General features: G+C 38.7%; 1 protein-coding gene across 1 annotated transcript in view; it reads right to left on the minus strand.

The window, feature by feature from the left end:
* The window catches only part of LOC124721998 (WD repeat, SAM and U-box domain-containing protein 1-like), a 227,842-nt gene that overhangs the window by 107,980 nt on the left and 99,394 nt on the right, over positions 1-20,468 (minus strand). The window contains exon 9 of the mRNA XM_047247174.1: positions 8,317-8,462. Coding sequence (XP_047103130.1) covers positions 8,317-8,462 — 146 coding nt within the window. The remainder of the gene's footprint in view (positions 1-8,316; positions 8,463-20,468) is intronic.

The following is a 20,468-nucleotide window of genomic DNA, read 5'->3' on the forward strand; positions in this document are numbered from 1 at the left end:
GAAATTCCTCTATGGTTGTCTGGATTTGATTTGCTACTTTTTGTGTAATGAATGGCTCACAGTTGTAGTCCAATGTTCTGGTAGTTGTTCTTTGCTCCTCATTCTCACTATGCAATGGTGTAATGACATCTTCAGTGGTTCTGCTGCATATTTCCAAAGTCCCACAATGTTCAATCTTCTCCACTTGCTTTGTAGTTTTTGATCTCTTTCAAAGCTTTGTAGACTTCATGGACTGTGGGTGAGTTTACATTCTCCACTGGTGTTTTAATGTAAGTACCTGTTTATTTGCAGTTGTTCAGGGGATCTTCACAATTTAGTAATTTACTAAATGTTTCTGCTACAATAACTGTATTTTTTCTATTGCTATGGGCCACCTTCTTATTTTTATCTTTTAACATTAATATTGGAGAATATATCTTTGTAACTGTATGCTAAATATTTTGTAGTTGTCTGTTAAATATTCTGTAGTGATCTCTTGAGTTTGTTTCCTCACTATTAGCTTCTATTACTAGAAATATACCTTTTTGATATTGGCATTGATCCCTTCTTATTATTTTTTGGGTTATGTTTCTTTGTTTTGTGAGTTCCACATGTGATTCTTCTGTTTTATGACTCAGATATCTTAATCAAGTTTGTTGTCTATCTACCACTGTTTTACACACTCGTTCCAACACTGTTGCTTTTTCCTTGGATTTATTGGAGCTACTTGTTCAACTCTTTGTTTTATCGTGCAATGATGTGATCCAGTATCTGTCCTTCTCAGAACTTTCACATTGTAGATTTCCCTGTGGTAATTTTTATCCATACAGAACAGATCCAGTTGCTATTCTTGTTTTTTCCAGTCTGGAGCTTATATCGTCTTCTCTTGAAGTATGGTGACTTTGAGATCACGTTATGTTTCTCTGTTTACTAAATTTTATAATTTTCCAGGCTACTCATTTGTCTGATCACATGTTATTAAGTGATAATCTTCTGAATTGGATGGATGGATGAATGAATGAATAGACTGATATCATTGGTTCCTTAATCCTATGTGTGTCAAGATAAGAATAATTCCCAGAGACGAACTACACAAAAGACCTATCCCAACGGACTCAACTGCATCTGAGAATCAAGAAAGCCATCAGATAGAAGCAAGCAGAAGTGTGTGTGTGTATGGGGGAGGGGGGGGGGGGGAGATAAAAGTGTGAAGATAGGAGAGTTACTCCAATGGAACCAGAAAGCAGCTGCAGGAACCCAGGGCACATTATGTGCCTGGAGACACACACACTACAACCGATATGTGCTTCCATAACCTCCATTATCACAAGAGACCTAGCTACAAGGACAGATAAAATCTCAGGAAAGAGAACAATGATGACTAGTCTGTCAACCAATGACAGATGTAAAAGAATACAAAGAATTAAAAAGGTGGGAAGGGCATGAACCCAGGCTGGATCACCAAGCAAGGACAGCCATTGGCGCCTCGGGTCAGAGCAGGCAACAGGGCACCCCTCCAATCCCTTATTCGGCTGATGAGGCTAATGTGCCCTACGTCACAGAGAGGAGTAAAAACCACTTTCACGGGTAAAACATAAAACCAAATCAGTTGCTTTGGCATTGTCCACTAGCACCACAGGTGATGTGTCTCCAAGTTTAAGGTTTCGCCATAAGGTAGTCAAATTAAAGCAGCCCAGCAGGATGTGGTCCACTGTGAGACAGGCACCACACTGATAGTGGGGTGGATACCTATGCTGAGATACGCAGCCGTGGGTCAGCCAAGTGTAGCCAATGCGAAGCCAACAGAGTACAGTACATTCCCCGTGAGAAGCACAAAAGGAAGACTGCCACACAGTCATGGTCTCCTTCATCGTTCACAGTTTATTCTGAGAAACCAGGGCACATCAACCCGCATTCCAAGTCTCCAACAATTGTCGGTGCAGAGTCAACCGAATTTCAGGTTCCGGTACCTCCATCTCCAAAGTCGATATCCTGATAGCTGTCTTGGCCAACTGGTCAGCATGTTCATTCCCTGGGATCCGAATGTGACCAGGGGGTCCATACAAGACAACCGACCATCCAGTGTGGTGGAGGTCATACAGGAGATCCTGGATAGTCGTAAGCAACGGGGGTCAGGGGTAGCACTGGTCAACAACCTGAGGACTACTCAAAGAGTCACAGCCAATTAAGAATGACTCGCCCGTGTGAGAATGAAGGCGGTTGATGGCTCAAACAATGGCCATCAGTTCTGTAGTGAATACACTATATCCATTTAGCAAGAAGTGTACTTCACTTCACATTGCATGTGTGTAGGAAAAACCAGTTTGTCTGTAGATCACAGAGCCATCAGTGTATACCACACATGCGCCTGTAAATGCATCAAGGATGTCCAGGAACAGGCAGTGAAAAACCATAGGGTCTATTGAGTCTTTTGGTCCAAAGGAGAGGCTGGGGCAGATATGAGGATGGGGTACACACTATGGTGCTGCATGCAGTTTCTCCCTGACAAGACGCAACAGTGGGGAAAGATGGAGTTGGTCCTCTATTTTTTTTTTTTTTTTTTTTTAAATGGCTCTGAGCACTATGGGACTTAACATCTGAGGTCATCAGTCCCCTTGGCCTCTATTGTGGGAGGAAAAAAGATGCGGTAGTTCGGATGCTCTGAACTGGATTTCTAGCGAAGCATGTAGTGCTCTATGAGCATCAATGTTCTCATTTTAACTGTCAATAAATGTTATGATTATAAATATACTGAACACATGTGCACTCTCTAAAGAGACTGATCACCCTTAGCTGTTGTTGATCACATACAGAAAAACCCGGCTTTTACACTTTTCAAGGGACTTGCAAAAAATGGCGTAAACTGCAGGAAAATGTGAAATGTGAGAAATGACTTTTTTTAAGTTTTACTGGCTGTGTATGGGGACCCCTTTCCATTTCTGTACTTTTGTATGAGATATGTAGATAAAAGGCGAAAAAATACTCATCAGGGAATGTTTATTCTTATTAAAGGTTATCTGAATTTAGTGCTACATTTAGCAAGTGACATGACATTCACCGACAGTTTAGCACAACAAATCGCATTAAAAATAACACAAACCACACAGCCGATATGTTGATTTATGTGTTTGCAAAGCTAAAGTGATGCAGTTGGCAGTTTAAGTATTTATATTTGAAGCCTATGAAAAGTGCACATTAAGTGTAACTTTCCTGCGAAAGTGATGTCAGCAGATGTATGCAGTACCACCCATTTATCTTGTTGTTTTCAACTTCGTATATATAGGTGCATGAAATGTGTAAAGTGTGTTAAATATGGCACTACACTACAGACCAATCTGTCACTGAAGCCTTTATTTCACACTCACTGACTTAGTCAGCTCCCAGCCAAACAGACACTTTCAAATCAATGTAGACATCAGGGTTACGATACAGGGTCTGTATCCACAGCCAAAATTACAGGGAAGGAAACCATACTGCACTTAAGCATTTTAAGCACACATTTACAACACGTTAATATGCCATTTATATTTATTATACTGATCTTTAATTTGGCTGGCCTATAAATACGATGTTAACAAATGAATACAGTAGTTACTACTTTTTGTCAAAAAAATCCAAAATTGTGGGTTGTTTTAATTTTGCCTGATGTATTTTTTCAATGTGGTTTTCGAGTTCATAAACACAATGGAAAACTTAGTCATTAACATCTGCAGCTGAAATATTTAATTGTTTCCACTGCTGCATTAACAGTTGCAAATGAGGGAATCTAATTGTCTTCATTACTATCACTGTCACTGTCGAAGTCACTGTCACTTTCTGCATTTTCTTGTGTGTGAAAGTCGATAATGTCGTCAACAGAAACACTTTCCACAGTGACAACGTCATCGCCAATGTGTAAAAAATTGTGAACCAGATGCTGAAGCTGCAGCTTTTCCCATGACGAAGGAAGCGGTTTTTCACCATAGTCACTAACACTCACGCCTGGTACATCAGACCCATTTCCGTGGTCGGCTTCGATGAATCCTGCTACTCGGAAGCAATTGGAGATGGTGGCCGCCGTTACTTCTGTCCATGCCTTCGCACTATAATGCAAAGCATCTAAAATGGACACTTTAAAGGAGGCTGGGTCTTTCCCAACTTCCATCAAGGTTAATGCCTTCTGCACAATCACCTTCCTATAGTATGTTTTGAAGGCATGGATGATACCCAAATTCAAAGGCTGTAATTTGCTTGTGCAGTTTGGTGGCAGAAACTCTAATTGCACATTATGTAGTCTTATATTTCTGGGATGCACAGGGCAACAATCCACTTACAGGAGAATTTTTCTGTTGTGAGTACCCATTCTTGCATCAAGACAATGCTCAAATAATTCCTATGTCATCCACGCTTTTTTGTTGACAATGGAGTTCATTGGTAGTGTTTTTATGTTTTTAAAACACCATGGTTTTTTAGATTTGCCAACCACAAACGGTTTAATTTTTTCAGAATCATCTGCGTTCATGCCTAACATTACTGTCAGGTGAACTTTGCTGTGTTTACCTCCATGGCAGTTTTCGCCTTTAAAAGCAAGCATTTTATTTGGCAGTACACTGTAAAAGAGACCTGTTTCGTCAGTACTGAAGATCTCGTTCAGTTTATACTGTTCCAAAAGGTCTTGTAACCTGTCACTCTGCCATTCCGTAACAGATTTTATGTCCACACTGTTTTCTTCACCACATACAGTTTCGTACACTACATTGCACCACTTCTTGACTCTATCTATCCACCCGTTTGATGCTGTGAAGTCCTCGATCCCAAGTACATTGGTGACTTTCAGTGCCTTTTCGCGCAACATCACACCGTTTATTGGAATATTCGATGCACGTGCTACCTGAAACCAGTTCTTCACAATTTCTTTCAGTGCTGCATATTTCAAATAGCTGGCATATTTCTTTTAATTTGGCCCACTGTTACTTACACTTTCCCAAATAGTCTCTGTTTTTCATGATAGTGTTCAATGCAGATACCTGAGTTCCCAAACTCTGTTCTAATGCAACACGTGTTCCATGGTGAGCATAAACTATTTCCAGAATTTTGACCTTTCCTTCCATAGAAAGGTTTTTCCTGTCTCTTTTGGCAGAACCGGCGTTTTCCATCCTAAATTGTGACAGAAAACAACAATGTGAAAGAAACAACTAACCACAGACTTCAATCACTTCACACAAGGCTACGAACACGCTACCCGGTGCACACAAACAAAGTAGCAAACCCAAACTCTTCGCATGGCAGTTGTCGAGAGTAACTGTGTCAACTGAAATCGACTCACTTCGGTTGTAGGAACAGGCTTGTCGCATTGCCAACCTTAGATAGCAAACAACACTGTACAATGTGTATACAAACCACAAAGGAAACTACCATATTTAGCAAGTTACAAATACTGGAAAATGGATATCCTCTGTATGTGATCATTATCACAGAGTGAAGTTAACGCCGAAACAATACGGATACAATAACGCAACGGTACTACTTATTGTAGCACACAGTACTGACAGATAAAGTTGGTATTGTCTCGAAACGAATGAATGTTCCTCAGAAGCTGCGCATTCTTCCGTCTTCTATCAAAACAGTTACTCCCATCAGCCACAACGCCAAGTTGTGGTTGGCAGTGCAGGATACAAATTACGTTTTTTGTGACTTAAGAATTGCTGAGTGAAGCAGTCTGGTGTCAAGAAAGTTAAATGTATAACGTATGTAAACACTACTTGAAGGCAAATGCTATACCTGCATCATTTTATGTCAATCACGCCAGTTGTTTTCCTCCACGAATATTGTTTCATAAAATGTAAATCAGGGGAAAATTACTGATATGTTAACATGAAACTGGGTGGGAATTAACATTGTGAACATAGGAAATTTGAAGGGAATGATAAAAAATGTGGGAAAATGTTAATTCCGGGAATGTAAAAGCAGGTTATACTGTAGTACAAGAGGCTCCTGGCAAGGACAGAAAGCTATGTGATTTGACCCACGTCTTCCATTTTCTACTAAAGATTGTTGAAAGCACCAAGTACATTCACAAAATTGAATAGTTAGGTGGATCAATCTTACTTAAAAAGAAGTTCGGTCTATCTAAAAGTTCAGAATTTTGTTGTCTCTCATGTTAGTGACACTTTACCCTGTACAACAATCACTCAGTTCTGTGCTTGTACACCACAATTAATCCCTGAATAAACCAACAAACAGTGGCTGTTTTAATGAAAACAGCATATCACAACACCAATGTCAAAATGTATTAGTAATGGGAAAAATTCTTGCAACTGAAGAATTTTCTCTCTAAGTAGCCTCTGCCAGACACCAAGTACATTCATTATATATAGTATACTATTTTCTGTACTGCAGTCTGCACCAAAAATAACATAGCACACAACAGAAGCAGCAATGACCAAAAATAAATTATTAGTCTACAATATTATGAACATTAGGTATTCAAATTCATTTATTTGTAGGAGAGCTGTTCTATATACTAGAGTGATCCCTTTTCACAATCATCACTACTGAACAACCAGTACTGAGATAATATGCTATGTATTCACTAATATAAACAGAATAACATGTTGCATAAACACATTCCATCTAACTATGAAGTCTGATTAGCAAAGACAAACTACACTTTGCTCAACAAATAAAATTCTGGTCATGGTTTCCCACATTTGCTAAAAGTGATGTTTTCATCATCTATGTGGATACTCTGCAAATCACACTTATGTGCCTGGGTAGACGGTTCATCGAAGCACCTTCACAATAATTTTCTATTATTCCACCCTCAAACACTGCTTGGAAAGGCCGTACGAGCTCCGATTTCCCTTATTTTATTATAATGATCATTTCTCCCTATCTAGGTTAGCATTAACAAAATATTTTTGCATTGGGGGGGGGGGGGGGGGGGGGGAAGTTGACAATTGAAATTTCATAAGAAGATCCCGCCATAGCGAGAAACATCTTTGTTTTATTGATATCCTGTATCACATCCGTGACACTTTTTCCCATATTTCTCAATTATACAAACCCTGCTGCCCTTATTTGAACTTTCTCAATATACTTTATTAAACCTGTCTGGTAATAATCCCACACTGTGCAGCAATGCTCCAAAAGAGGACAGAAAAGCATAGTGTAGGCAGTCTCTTTAGTAGGTCTGTTGCATCTTCAAAATGTTGTGCCAATAAATAATAGTCTTTGGTTCACCTTCACCACAACATTTTCTGTGTTTTCTTTCCAGTTTAAGTTATTCATAACTGTGATTCATACATATTTGGTTGAATTTCCAGCCTAGATTTGATTCATTTATTGTGTAACCAAAGTTTAACGGATTCCTTTTAGCACTCATGTGGATGACCTCACATTTTTCATTATTTAGGGTCAACTGCCAAGTTTCGCACAATACCAGTATCTTTTCTAAATTGTTTCGCATCTTTTGTTAATTTTACTAGATGATAAATGGCAGCATCATCTTTAAACAACATAAAATGCCTGCTCAAAATGTCTCCTAAATCATTTATATACATAACGAAAAGAGCAGGGCTATACCACTATCTTGGAGAATGACAGAAATCACTTCTGTTTTACTCAATGACTATCCGTCAATTACTATGAACTGTGACCTATCTGACAGGAAATCATGAATCCAGTCGCACAAGCAAAATCCCTTGTCAATAGCAGTCAACACTTCATGTGAATAGAGTTAGTTGTGTTTCACAATAACGATGTTTTCTAATTCCATGTTGGCTGCGTGTCAATAGACCATTCTCTCTGAGGTAATTCCTAATGTTCGAATATAATATATGCTCCAAAAATCCCACTACATATTGATGTTAACGACATGGGCCTGTAATTTAGTGGGTTGTTCCTACTGCCTTTCTAGAATAGTGGTATGCCTGTGGAACTTTCCAGTCTGTGGTTAAGAATCTTTCACCCAGCGAGTGGTTGTATATGATTGTTAAGTATGGGGCTATGCATCAGCATACTCTGAAAGGAACCTAACTGGCTACTGGATCAGAAGACTTGCTTTTATTAAATGATTTAAGTTGCTTCACTACTCTGAGTTTATTTACTTTTAAGTTACTCATGTTGACATCTGTTCTTGATTCCAATTCTGGAATATTTACTTCATCTTCTTTGGTGAAGGAATTTCGGAAGGCTGTGTTTAGTAACTCTACTTTAGCAGCACTGTCATTGACAGTATTTCCACTGTTATCGCACAGAGAAGGCACTGATTGTGTTATATGTAATTAAATACATACTGGAAAGATGGATAATATACAAAAAGAAATTGTAAACACCTTCTATAAAGCTACAACTAACCCACATCCTGATGCCAGAAGCTTACTCCCAGAAAAATGACATGTGTTGATGCCACCTTCATGACCATCAATGGACTGTAAAAGCTTCACTTCATTTTTATCTCTTTCTGCTTGCCTCATAAGTTCTTCCTCATCCAGTAACCCATGCTGAAAACAATTTAAACAGTTATAAGCACACAGGTTCTGCTACTGTAAGATTTTCCTATTGGTATTTAGGTTGTACTCGTAATAATGAACAGAACAACTGCTTGATGTTATACTACTAGACATACAATTTTCATCACCAAAACAGGTGAATAAAAGAACAACAGCTACATTTTTCACAATTTTAATTGGTTATAAATATGCAAAAATGATATATTTATTACATATTGTGTGTAGAGAGTACAGGAGAATGAAGAGAATTATTCAGCATCAGGTTTTCTTTAATTCTTTCAGCTCAATGCACAAAAAAAGGCTAAAAGAGAAAGCTTAATTAAAATGGCTTGTGGGATGCCAACTGAGTAACTTGACAGAATATTTTGATATTTATATTGTTTAATTGTAAGTACTTAAGAAATGAATTTAGAGGGGGGCAACAGCAGAAAAAGTAACTTGCCATATGTAATATTCTTTTTAACGTTCTGTATGCTGTAGTTGGTCAGCATAAGGCACATTTGTTTCTATGACAGCAATGTTCATTTCTTTTTAGTGGTTGGTTATAAGAACAGGAAACAATTTCATTAAAGTCATTTCTAATTTTACTAGAAAATAATACTTTGATTTAATGGTTTCTTTAAATGTTCCACTAAAGAGTACTAACTAGGTTAATTCTTATACTTTGGAGTCGTGATGCATGATGCTTCTTTCTGCAGTTGTTGGGCATGTATGTGTTCCCAATGAGGATGATCTCAATGGAACACAAGGTGGAACTGTAATGGTGTGTGCAGTTTGCACTAGAGCAGTACATCCCATGACAAAACCATACTAGTAGCACCCACTGCCCACCACTCGCTTCACACACACATGGGGAAGCATGCAACCAGTAATTTCCCTCACTAGGTATCATGCGCTTTCATTCGGTATCACATAGTGTTCACTCGGTGAATGTGGGGCAACAGGTGTATGGCCCTGCCACACCACTAGAAAATACAGCCTCTGTACAGCTTTGTCACAGCGTAGTTGCACTAATGGGCCTTGCAAGCATTACTACATTTAGAATTAGAATTTTTTTAGCAGTCAGTTTTCTATGTAGAAAATGAATGTTGTATACCTAAGATTCATCAGTTATTACCACAGCAACGAAGTATGACTATGTATAACAAAATGTAATGTTTTAATCAAATGCTGAATATTACTGAAGATCATTGATTTAGGTGTGGAAATCTAAATTTGCATGAATAAAAGCTGATGAAATAATGCTCGAACACAGACTCCGGCTAAAATCACACTGACATTGAGACCATTTTGGACACAACAAATGAAACAGATTTATATTGAAGAATGTGACAACTGATTACAATTGTCTGCTTTTTTTTATAACTAAGAAAACGACTTCAGTCTAGCTACACTGCAGGCTCTCATGAGTAAACTGAGCAAATTAACTACCAGAACTCATTACAGTTTACAATATTAACTGCAACGACCACAAAGAGGAAGGATGCATAAGGTGTAGTGATAAGCAGAGATGGACATTATTTGAATAAATTTGTATCTTGACAATTATTCTAGTACATATCATTCAAATAAATTTACCTGAAAATAAATTATTTGTAACTTAAATAACAAATAACATAGAATACTACGGCATTTTCTTTATTTATTTCTTGTACACAGTTCTATGATTAGTATCTGTTCCCTTGGTTCAGTGCAGTTTCTATCTGATAAAAAAACTTATTAATAGTTTGTCCAGAAATATGGCTCAGTGGGTAAAGTTCCAGACAACAAAACTAAAGGTATGGAGTTCAGTCACTTGTTGCAGCTACAATTTCCTCTGTTACATACCGCTTCTTCCAACTCTAATAATTACAAGCCAAGTTGCACCATGTTTAAGAGTTCATGTCGAAATGTAGGTTCCCTTTTAAATGACTATGTAAGTCGCTTCAGAGGTGGCAGGAAGTTAGGGCACACTACCGTGCCTAGCAAAACACTGCAGTGCTCAAACCAACCTTTGATTTCAGCACCATGTTACTTGATTTATAATGTAACAACTGGAACTTAAAAATACTTATAGGCAAATGGCTCTTAGCACTTACACCATCGATGCAGCCCCAGTCAACTGTCTCTGCACCTGCCAGTACATTCCCCCCCCCCCCCCCCCCCCTCCTCCTGCTAACATGTGCAAGTATGCCACATAAGTAGCCAAAGATGAGAAGCCAGCTGACAAAAACTCTTAATTTGCTATATCTTCCTTAGATTGCTAACACTACTGAAAATGGATGTCTCATTGATAAAATTACACCATCTATGATCATAGTGCGATAAAATGAACCAAGCAAAAACTCAGTGGCTGCTAAACATTAATTTCCTGAGATGTTTCTGGAATGATGCTGAATGACTAAAGTCATTTGAAACTATTTTATGATTAATTACAAATAAGCTTTCTTTTAGAAGACGGAATAGTTTTTCAATGCGACACACAGCTATGCAGCTACAGAGAGCTTCAAGATTGAAAAATTCCAGAAGAGACATTGTGTTTGGGAACAGTGAAGAGTAGCACAGCACACTGGCAACTATATCTATCAAGAAAGTGTCAAGAGATGATTGGAAGACTTTTTCTGTCTTTCTACCCCAATTGGAATATGATTTAAAAACAAATAGTTTACCTGTTTTGCTGGCCACAACCGAGGAAGGCTTACAACAAACTGCAGACACATAATAACCCAAGAAATGTTAAAAGAAATGATATCATGAGTTTAAAATGATCTTCTGTCATACAAAGATGATTTTATTTTGAATTTAATTTGGGAGATGAGGGTAAAATCAAATTACTATGAATTATTTATTATTTGGAGGGAGGTGGGGGGGGGTTACTGGTGTGGAACTGATGACTTCTCAGTCTTTGCTGAAGACGATTGCAATTCGAAGTCTTGTATAGTTATTCTCAAATAAAGATGGTGTTAGGTGATATAATGCACTGCTATCCTCTTTACATGTGTAGAAAGTATTACGTTTAGTGTGACACAACGGCAAATCTTCAAAAATCAAATAAAGTTTCTGATGAGATGTTTGGAAAAATGTTTACTTAATGAATTACAAAGAATTGGAGGAATAAATGTCATTGGATTTCAAATTTATCAATTATTCATGAAGTTTTTTTATTCATAGGTAATGAATAAATGTTTTATTTGTGTAAATGAATAATATTTCAAAGAAGTATTTTCATTTGTTATACACAAATAATGAATTATAATTTTTAATCTTTATTCCTCATTTGAATAAATGTTGTCCAAGTCTGTGAGGGAGGGAAGCAAAGTGCATCGAACATGTGCACGTTACAAATTCGCAACCTATGTGCAAGTGATTGTGAGCGCATGATATCCGCTTCACTGTGCCAAAGCATGCAATATATGCATGCCTACAGCTAAGTGTTCACTTGCTTGTGTTACTAGGTGAGGAAGCATCGGTCATCTGCAGCAACATCCGCAGAAGTTCATGAAGTGTTTTCGTGCTCTCTCTCTATTTCACACACTGCACATGTATGAAGACAGTGCAGATAGGCCCCATGCTTGCAGGGCTCTATTTTGCAAGATCTGCAGTTACCTTAAGACCTTTATTGGCCACCAATTTCTTCCAAACGCAAATTTCTCTTGATGTGGAAATAGCTGGACATTAGTGGGTGCCAAATCTGGAGAGTCATAGACATTGAAATTTGCACTTCATATTCTTCACTTTTTCCATTGTAGAAACACCTTTGTGGGTATGTTCACAGTCCTGCAACTTACACAAATCATTTATTTCTTTTTCATCCTGTTCGTCCAGAAGACTTGTGTAGTATTCACCAATTACTGTTTTACTCTTCACAAAGTAATAAGTACAAAGAATTCCTTCTGCATCCAAGAAAACAATGACCATAAAGTTACTGACAGAGGATGTGAACTTTACCTTCATTGGCACAAAGCTATTTGCTTCTACCCACTTTCTTTTACCACTGTTCCATTTTTGGCCAGATGTGGTACATCCATGTCTAATCCACAGAAACATACAGCATGTTGAGAGTTCAAGTATCAATTTTGTTAACTGCTGAAAATGAAGGAGTGCAATCCTTACAGCCATTCATGAATGTCAGGTGAATTCCCATGTTCACACAAAACATGTTATTGAACAACAGATCCCAACACAATAAAAATGAAGTTTCATCGATACATACTCAATCTACCTGACAGACTGAAAAACTTTCTCCTTGCCTTCACGTATTAAAACAATGTGTCACTTTTGTCACAGTGACATCAACAGCCATAACAATTTCACATCAACCACTAATGTGCTGTAAGAGAAATTTCTCTAAACTCAAGAATGCTGTCAGTGGTTGCAACCAATGTCATTATCTGCTTATGACATTGGTAACTAAAAAACTTAACCACTTTTGACCAATAACAAAGTGATCTATAATATCATTTCAGAAATAAGTTGAATTTATGCATACTAAATAAATCTATGTATAACTATATGCTTCCCTAATTTTTGTATTACACAGGAACTTCACACACTTTCCATGTAACACAGTGAGAGGACTTTATCACTTCTCCATGTCAGCCATATTTACTAACCATTTCCGTAAAAATCTCTGCAGAAATCAGCGTATTTCATAAGACATTCACAGCATAATTTGTGTGTAATTTTTACTTACTACAATATCCCAAAATTATTTAAAACCAGTAACAGGGTGGTTCCATTGAAAAGGACATGATTGTTTTCTTCCCCCTTCTACAATCAATCCAAGCACATGCCCCTAATGACTATATCATCAACAGGATGTTAAACACTAACTAACCTACCTTCCTTCCTTCCTTCCAAAAGTATATACATCACAGACAGGTGATAAATGGATTACCAGAGAAAGGAGGGGGGGGGGGGGGTGGGAGGGAGGAGAGGGAGGCATTGTGAGCTATGTTGCACTTCATATATAATGTATGTTGCACTTCATATATAATGTATACAGAATTTACCCTCCTGGACACAAACAATTAATACAATTCAGAATGAATTGTCACTTTGAAGCAGAGAGTACACTGATTTGGAACTTATTGGCTGGCTGGCTGTGTGGTAGGGTTGGGTTTGGGTTGGGTTGTTTGGGGGAGGAGGCCAAATAGTGAGGTCATCAGTCTCATCGGATTAGGGAAGGATGGGGAAGGAAATAGGCCATGCCCTTTCAAAGGAACCATCCCGGCATTTGCCTGGAGCAATTTAGGGAAATCACAGAAAACGTAAATCAGGATGGCCGAACGTGGGACTGAACTGTCATCCTCCCGAATGAGAGTCCAGTGTACTAGCCACTTCGCTCGGTGGCTGTGTGGTAGGCTGTGACTCGAAACCAGAACCTTTGCCTTTCGTAGGCAATTGCTCTACTGACAGAGCCACCCAGGCGCAACTCACAACCTTCCCTCACAGCTTCACTTTCATCAACACCTCTCCAAAATACTCTTTCTCACAGTTCCATTCCTGCTAAGTATGCAGGAGAATTTCTGTGAAATTTGGAAGGTGAAGAAGAGGCACTGGCAGAAATAAAGCTGTGAAGATGGAAGATGTGCCTGGATGGTTAAGCAGGTGGGGAAATTGTCCATGAAAGGTGTATGTTCTAGATTTGAGTCCTGCTCCAGCCCACAGTTTCAATCTTCCAGGAAGTTTCAACTGGGAATACTGGAAAGTCTTCAACAGAACAGAAACAATGGAAGAATGAAAAGTAGCCCCTCACCATATAGCTGAGGCATTAAAGTGGTCAACAGCAACACAAACAAGATTGGAATTGTTGCTGAGCTTTTGAACAATATGGTTCTTCAGAACCAACTGAAGACCACGACATGTAGGAACGTGGCCCAATTTTTGGCCATTCTGCAAATCTTCCTCCAGTAACCCCTGGCATTGATACGATTTGTTCTCCTTCTGTGTGGCTAGTCCTGTGAGTTACAGCTAGATGGCAAGAATCTCTCTCATGTGCGCTGCACTGTTGCCCTACTTCACAAAAACCAAATCATTCGTTTGACTGTCATTGTTATTTTTGTGTAGCAATATATCTGTGAATGTGTATCTGTCAATGTGTTAGTGCAATTTCCAAATAAATATGTCAGATGACAGCAATAAACATGAAGTGCTTCACGAGCAGATGAGGGGAATTATTTACCGCATTTATAACTATTTAAAATGTGAATTTGAACGTAAGACTCCTACTGTTGACAAATGAAGATACAAGAACGGAATGCAGAAGCAGGTGATGTCAGTAAGATAACTAAAGAGAGTTGTAAACAAAAGTGTCACAGTGGTAGAAACATCAGGAAAAGTTGGTTTTGTGTCACTTAGAAAGCAACCAAATCATGAGAAACCTTTAACACAAATGGACGGTTTTGACAACAATATTTTAAAGCACTCTATGTTTGAAATGTATATGAAATGTGGATACCTGATATCACAAAAACTTGTTACAATTATGCATGAGAAAATTGGCTTCAAAGTTAGAGGTCCACCAGTGCAAAGAATTTTAAGAGGCATTGGTTTCAAATATGTTAAGAAGAGAGTTTCTGATTGAAAGAAGTGATACAGATACAGTATGAATCACATTCCTTATATAGATGCAGGATACAAGAGAAGGAGGTAGTTCGACAGTGTATCACCTTGATGAAACCTGAGTGAATCAGAATCATTCCTGGAATACCTATTGGAAAAATCACTGGTTGTACTGGCAATTTTAACGTTCCCATAGGAATAGGTTCTTGGATAATTATTCTGCACGCTGACTCTTCTGGTTTTGTTCCTGAGAGTAAATTTGTATTTAGGTTTAAGAAAAAAAGCAGTGACTGACTAACATTCAGAAACAAATGCTGTCAGTTTCAAGAAGTGGTTTACTGAACAATTCTTGCCATACCTTACTTCAAATTAGTCATTGTAATGCACCATGCCCATTATCATTCAGTTTTTACAGAGAAAACGCCCAGCACAAACACCAGCAAAAGCAGATATTGTGCATTGGCTTAGAAATAAAAATATTCCACATGGCATAAATCAGACTCACACTGAACTCCTGCAGCTCGTTAATTTATACAAGTCACATGACAGAATTTATGAATTTCACTTTCTTGGATGTGAATGTGGTCATGCAATTTTCTGTTTACCCACATATCACTGTCAGTATAATGAAATGAAATTAAGTTGGGCACATGTTGAAGGCTATGTGGGAGAAAAAAACAAAACATTCAAGATAACAGACACTGAATCACTTGTGCATGAAGCAACAATGTCCCCTTTCAGTGTGGACACACTGTGTGTAGTTCTTTGAAAAGCTTCAGGTAGAAGTCTTTGATACAGAGGTGAAGATGGATATGAGCCTTGAAACTATCATCATCAAATTTACAATCAGATGGTTCGGACACCGGCTCAGATCTCAGTGACAGTGATATTATGATGCAGATTAAGAACAAAGTAAAGTAATAATATTCTTGGTTTAAGACTGATGGTTTAGAAAATGTATTTGTCAACATATCAACTGTATACATAGCATGTGAGAACTTCCCAGCCTTTACAGATTAGGAATCTTTATCTTATGAAAGTATGCAGCTCATACTGTTCCTAGTGTTGTATCCTCTAATAACTCATTAGAATGGAGCCACATAAATTCATTATTAACTCTGATATCAAACCAATGTAAATCATTGTCATTTTCTTCATAGACAATGATTAATTGTTTGCTTGTGTAATTGGTCATAAATGTGGTCTCTCACTGTAATGCTGAACAAGTTAGTTTACACTCATAATCCCCATTGACAGCAAAAAATATGACACCATTACCAACCATTTTTACAATAGTCTTTGTGGAGTATTACATTTTTACTTGTAATATATTGCAAATCATAATAAATGACACTTATTGCAACCAGTTTCAAAGATACTGTCATTAGACAATTGTCATTTTGAGAAATACTGTACTTGAAGTCTTCACAAAGCTGTGTTAGCTACATCTAAATCTGCATCTACACATGTACTCCTCAAGCCATTGTACGGTGCTTGGTGTAGGGTACCCTACACCATCACTAGTTTTTTCCTTTCCTGTTCCACTACCAGACAGAGCGAGGGAAAAACACCTTCCCTCCAGTGATTCCCATTTGAATTCCTGAAGTATCTCCATAAAACTTGCAAGTTGTTTGAACCTACTGGTAACAAATCTAGCAGCCCAGCTCTGAAATAGTTCGATGTCTTTGGGTTAGACTTGGTGCAGATCCCAAACACTCTAGCAATACTAAGAACAGTTGGTATTAGTGTCCTATATGTGGCCTCCTTTACACAAATGACCCACACTTTCCTAAAATTCTCCCACTAAAACAGCAGTCGACCATTTGCCTTCCTTACCATAACTCTCACATGCTTGTTCCATTTCATATAAATTTGCAACATTATACCCAGATATTTAAATGATGTTACGGTGTCAAGCAGGACGTTACTTATGCTGTATCCAAACATTACAGGTTTGCTTTTCCTACTCATCCACACTAACTTACATTTTTCTATATTTAGAACTGTCTGCTATTCATCACACCAACTAGAAATTTTGTCTAAATCATGTTGTATCATCCTGTAGTCACAGATATTTGACACCTTCCAGTACACCACAGCACCATAATCAAACAACCACAGATCGCTGCCCACCCTGTCTGCCAAATCATTCATGTATAAACAAAATAATAGCAGTCGTATCACACTTACCTGGGGCATTCCTGATAATACCCTTTTCTCTGCTGAACACTTACCATTGTGGGCAACATGCTGAGTTCTATTACCTCAGAAGTCTTTCAGCCTAATCTGTATGTTTGTACCTTCATTAACAGTCTGCAGTACAGTACAGAGTCAAATGCTTTTCGGAAATCTAGAAATATGGAATCTCCATGTTGCCCTTCATCTATAGTTCACAGTATATCATGTGAGAAAAGGGCAAGCTGAGTTTTACACGAGCTATACCTTCTAAAACCGTGTTCATTCTTGGACATGAAGCTTTTAGGTCTCTAGCAAATTTATTATATTCGAACTCAGAATATGTTCAAGAATTCTGCAGCAAACTGATGTCAAGGGTATATAGGCCTCTAATTTTGCAGGTCCATTCATTTACCCTTCTTACATACGTGAGTCATCTGCACTTTTTTCCAGTCACTTGGGACTTTGCGCTGGATGAGAGATGATGCCGTAGAGTACACTTTGTACAACTGAGTTAGAAATCTATCCAGACCTGGTGACTTATTTCTGTTAAACTCTTTTACATGATTCTCTATACCCGTGATGCTATTCATATGGGACTCCGTGGGATTGTCAAACAGTGGTATGATTGAACAATTCTCCTGCTTCAACGATTTCTTAAAATCAGAATTTAAAACTTCTGCTACTGTTTTGTCATCTTCAACTGCTACACAGACAGTTCAATGACTGACTGGATGAAAGCCTTAGACCCACTTAGTGAATTTACATACGACAAGAATTTTCCTAAGTTCTTGGCCAGATCTTCTGTTAATCTATGATTATGGAAGTTGTTATATGCTTTGCTGATACATCTTTTCACAGACACATGAACTCTACTAACCTTTTCCAGTCATCATTTATGCAGTCTCTTTTGAACTGGTGGTGCAACAGCCTTAGTTTCCTCAGCATTTACCAAATTTCATTGGTAAACCACTATGGGCCTTTTCCATCCTTAATCCACTTACTAGGCATATATCTGTTTAAACATTAATAAAATATTCTCAGTTTCAAGTCACATCAAGTGGTTAACTACCCACGAGCTTTTGGCAGAGATCTTCTCTGTGATTGTAAAGAGCTTGACAGTCACACGAATGCTGCTGCCATGCTTACATAGCTGCACCACTGCTAATGTCGTCACAGGTGCCCAGTCATACACTAGATACAGCAATGTTTTGGATGTGCGATTGCAGAACTCGCTTCAACTCACCAATCACAGGATCCCAGGGTGTACTTCAGTGTCCATCTCCAGTGCATACTCCACCACATCTAATTTTTTTTGGGGGGATAGCATAGATGGAAACAACTTTCATGTTCTATCTGGCGCTGTTCAATAGTGCTGACAGTCTGACTGATATCAGACTGCCCACACCCACACAGTATTTTGTATATTCCAGGTGTTCTGAGGAATACATCATCTTTCACAGGTTTCATTAGTTGCCAGATCTTTCTTCAGAGCCTGAAGACTATGCCGAGTTTATGTTTCTTCAGGAGTCGGCTAATGTTCCCTGTTATTGAGCCACAAAATGATAAAAATGCAATTTTTTTTTACATCTCCATCACAGACCTTCTGCTATTGTGGCTTAGATGAAACTGCTTGTGAAATTTTTCTGTTGCTGTAACCATTTTCCTTGAAAACTCTATGTAAGTAGCTCAGATCCCTCGGCAGGATTTCGGCACTGAGGTGGTTTCAGCTCAGTGTACCAAGGGCCTCAGAACAGACGGTGCATGTGCTGGGTGATGGTAGTTGGTGACAAGCAGATACTAGTGTGTGTGTGTGTGTGTGTGTGTGTGTGTGTGTGTGTGTGTGTGTGTGTGTGTGTGGGCTTGTGGTAAACTCTGTGACTGAGATACCCGTTGAGTTTACGACAGACAAGGACTTCCAGAAACAGCAGGGTACCATCCTTCCATACTTCCAGTGAGAACTTTATGCGGTTGTGGATGTTGTTGATGTGTTCCAGGAACTCTTCTAGCTTTTCATGTCCATGAGGCCACATGACAAAGGAATTGTCAATGTAGCAATAAAAACAACTAAGTTTTGCAGACGCCAGCTTCCCATAGTGATGCGTCCATTTGGTTGAAATATGCACCACCATTTAAAACATATGATAACATCAGGGTATGTTTAAATAAATCCATGATGATGTTGTCGAAGAGCCAGGACAGCGGGTCCATAGAGTCTGCGATGGGCACAAACGTGAATAGGGAAATCATATCAAAACTAATCATAATATCCCCTTCACCAAGGCATACATGTTTAATTCAAACAATGAAGTCCACTGTATTCTTTATATGGTGTGCACACTAGCCATCGTGTGTCAAGAGGAGACTGGCCAAATGCTTTTCGAGTCAATGGATTAGCAATCAGATGGTGCTCACTATATGCCTTAAAGGAATATCCTTATACACCTTTGGCAGATGTAGGACATGGGTGGTCTGGGTGCATGAGGAAGGTGGTTATTAATGACACTCGCTACAAGCGGCGACTGTTTGAGAAGTCTTCTCCACCATTCTGGGGGTTGGGTCCTGAAGCAGTTTTTTGCACCATCTTCCTTCAGCATCTGTCGAATTTTCACATCATAGTCGGCTTGTTCCATTAGGACCCAGTGAAATTGCAGGAGAAGTTCGTAGAGAAAGAGAAACGGGCTGAATTCTTTGAAAATGCAAACTGCATGCCCCAAACATGACTAGAGCTGAACACAACAGCCTCCATGCTCTCCACAATGATCCTCTCACTCACATTTGTCATGCCAGCTGACAAAGGCAATGCTGCCATCCTAATGGAATGAGACGACTATGATGCAAAAATCAGATGAGTGCTCGAAGAAGATACATATGAAAAATTGCATCAGGACCCAACATCCAGAATAGTGAGGAAGACTTATCTAACAGTCATTGCTGGAAGAGTGTGTCACTAAAACAACCTCCGCCAGGCACCCAGACCACCCAAGTTCTACATCTGCCAAAGGTATACAAGAAGGGTATACTTTTAAGGCCTATAGTAAGCACCATCAGATCCCCAAGAGCACCACTGGGTCGCCAACCAATATATTTGCAAAGCATTTGGCCAACCTCCTCTCAATGCATGCTGGACATTGTGTGCACCATATAAAAAATATGGTGGACTTCATCAACTGAATTAAACATCTACACCTTGGTGAAAGGGATATTATGATCAGTTTTGATGTGGTTTCTCTATTCACATGTCTACCCATCACAGACACCATGGACTTGCTGTCCCAG

This window comes from Schistocerca piceifrons, chromosome X (genome assembly GCF_021461385.2).
Source record: "Schistocerca piceifrons isolate TAMUIC-IGC-003096 chromosome X, iqSchPice1.1, whole genome shotgun sequence".
Taxonomy (NCBI): Eukaryota; Metazoa; Arthropoda; class Insecta; order Orthoptera; family Acrididae; genus Schistocerca; species Schistocerca piceifrons.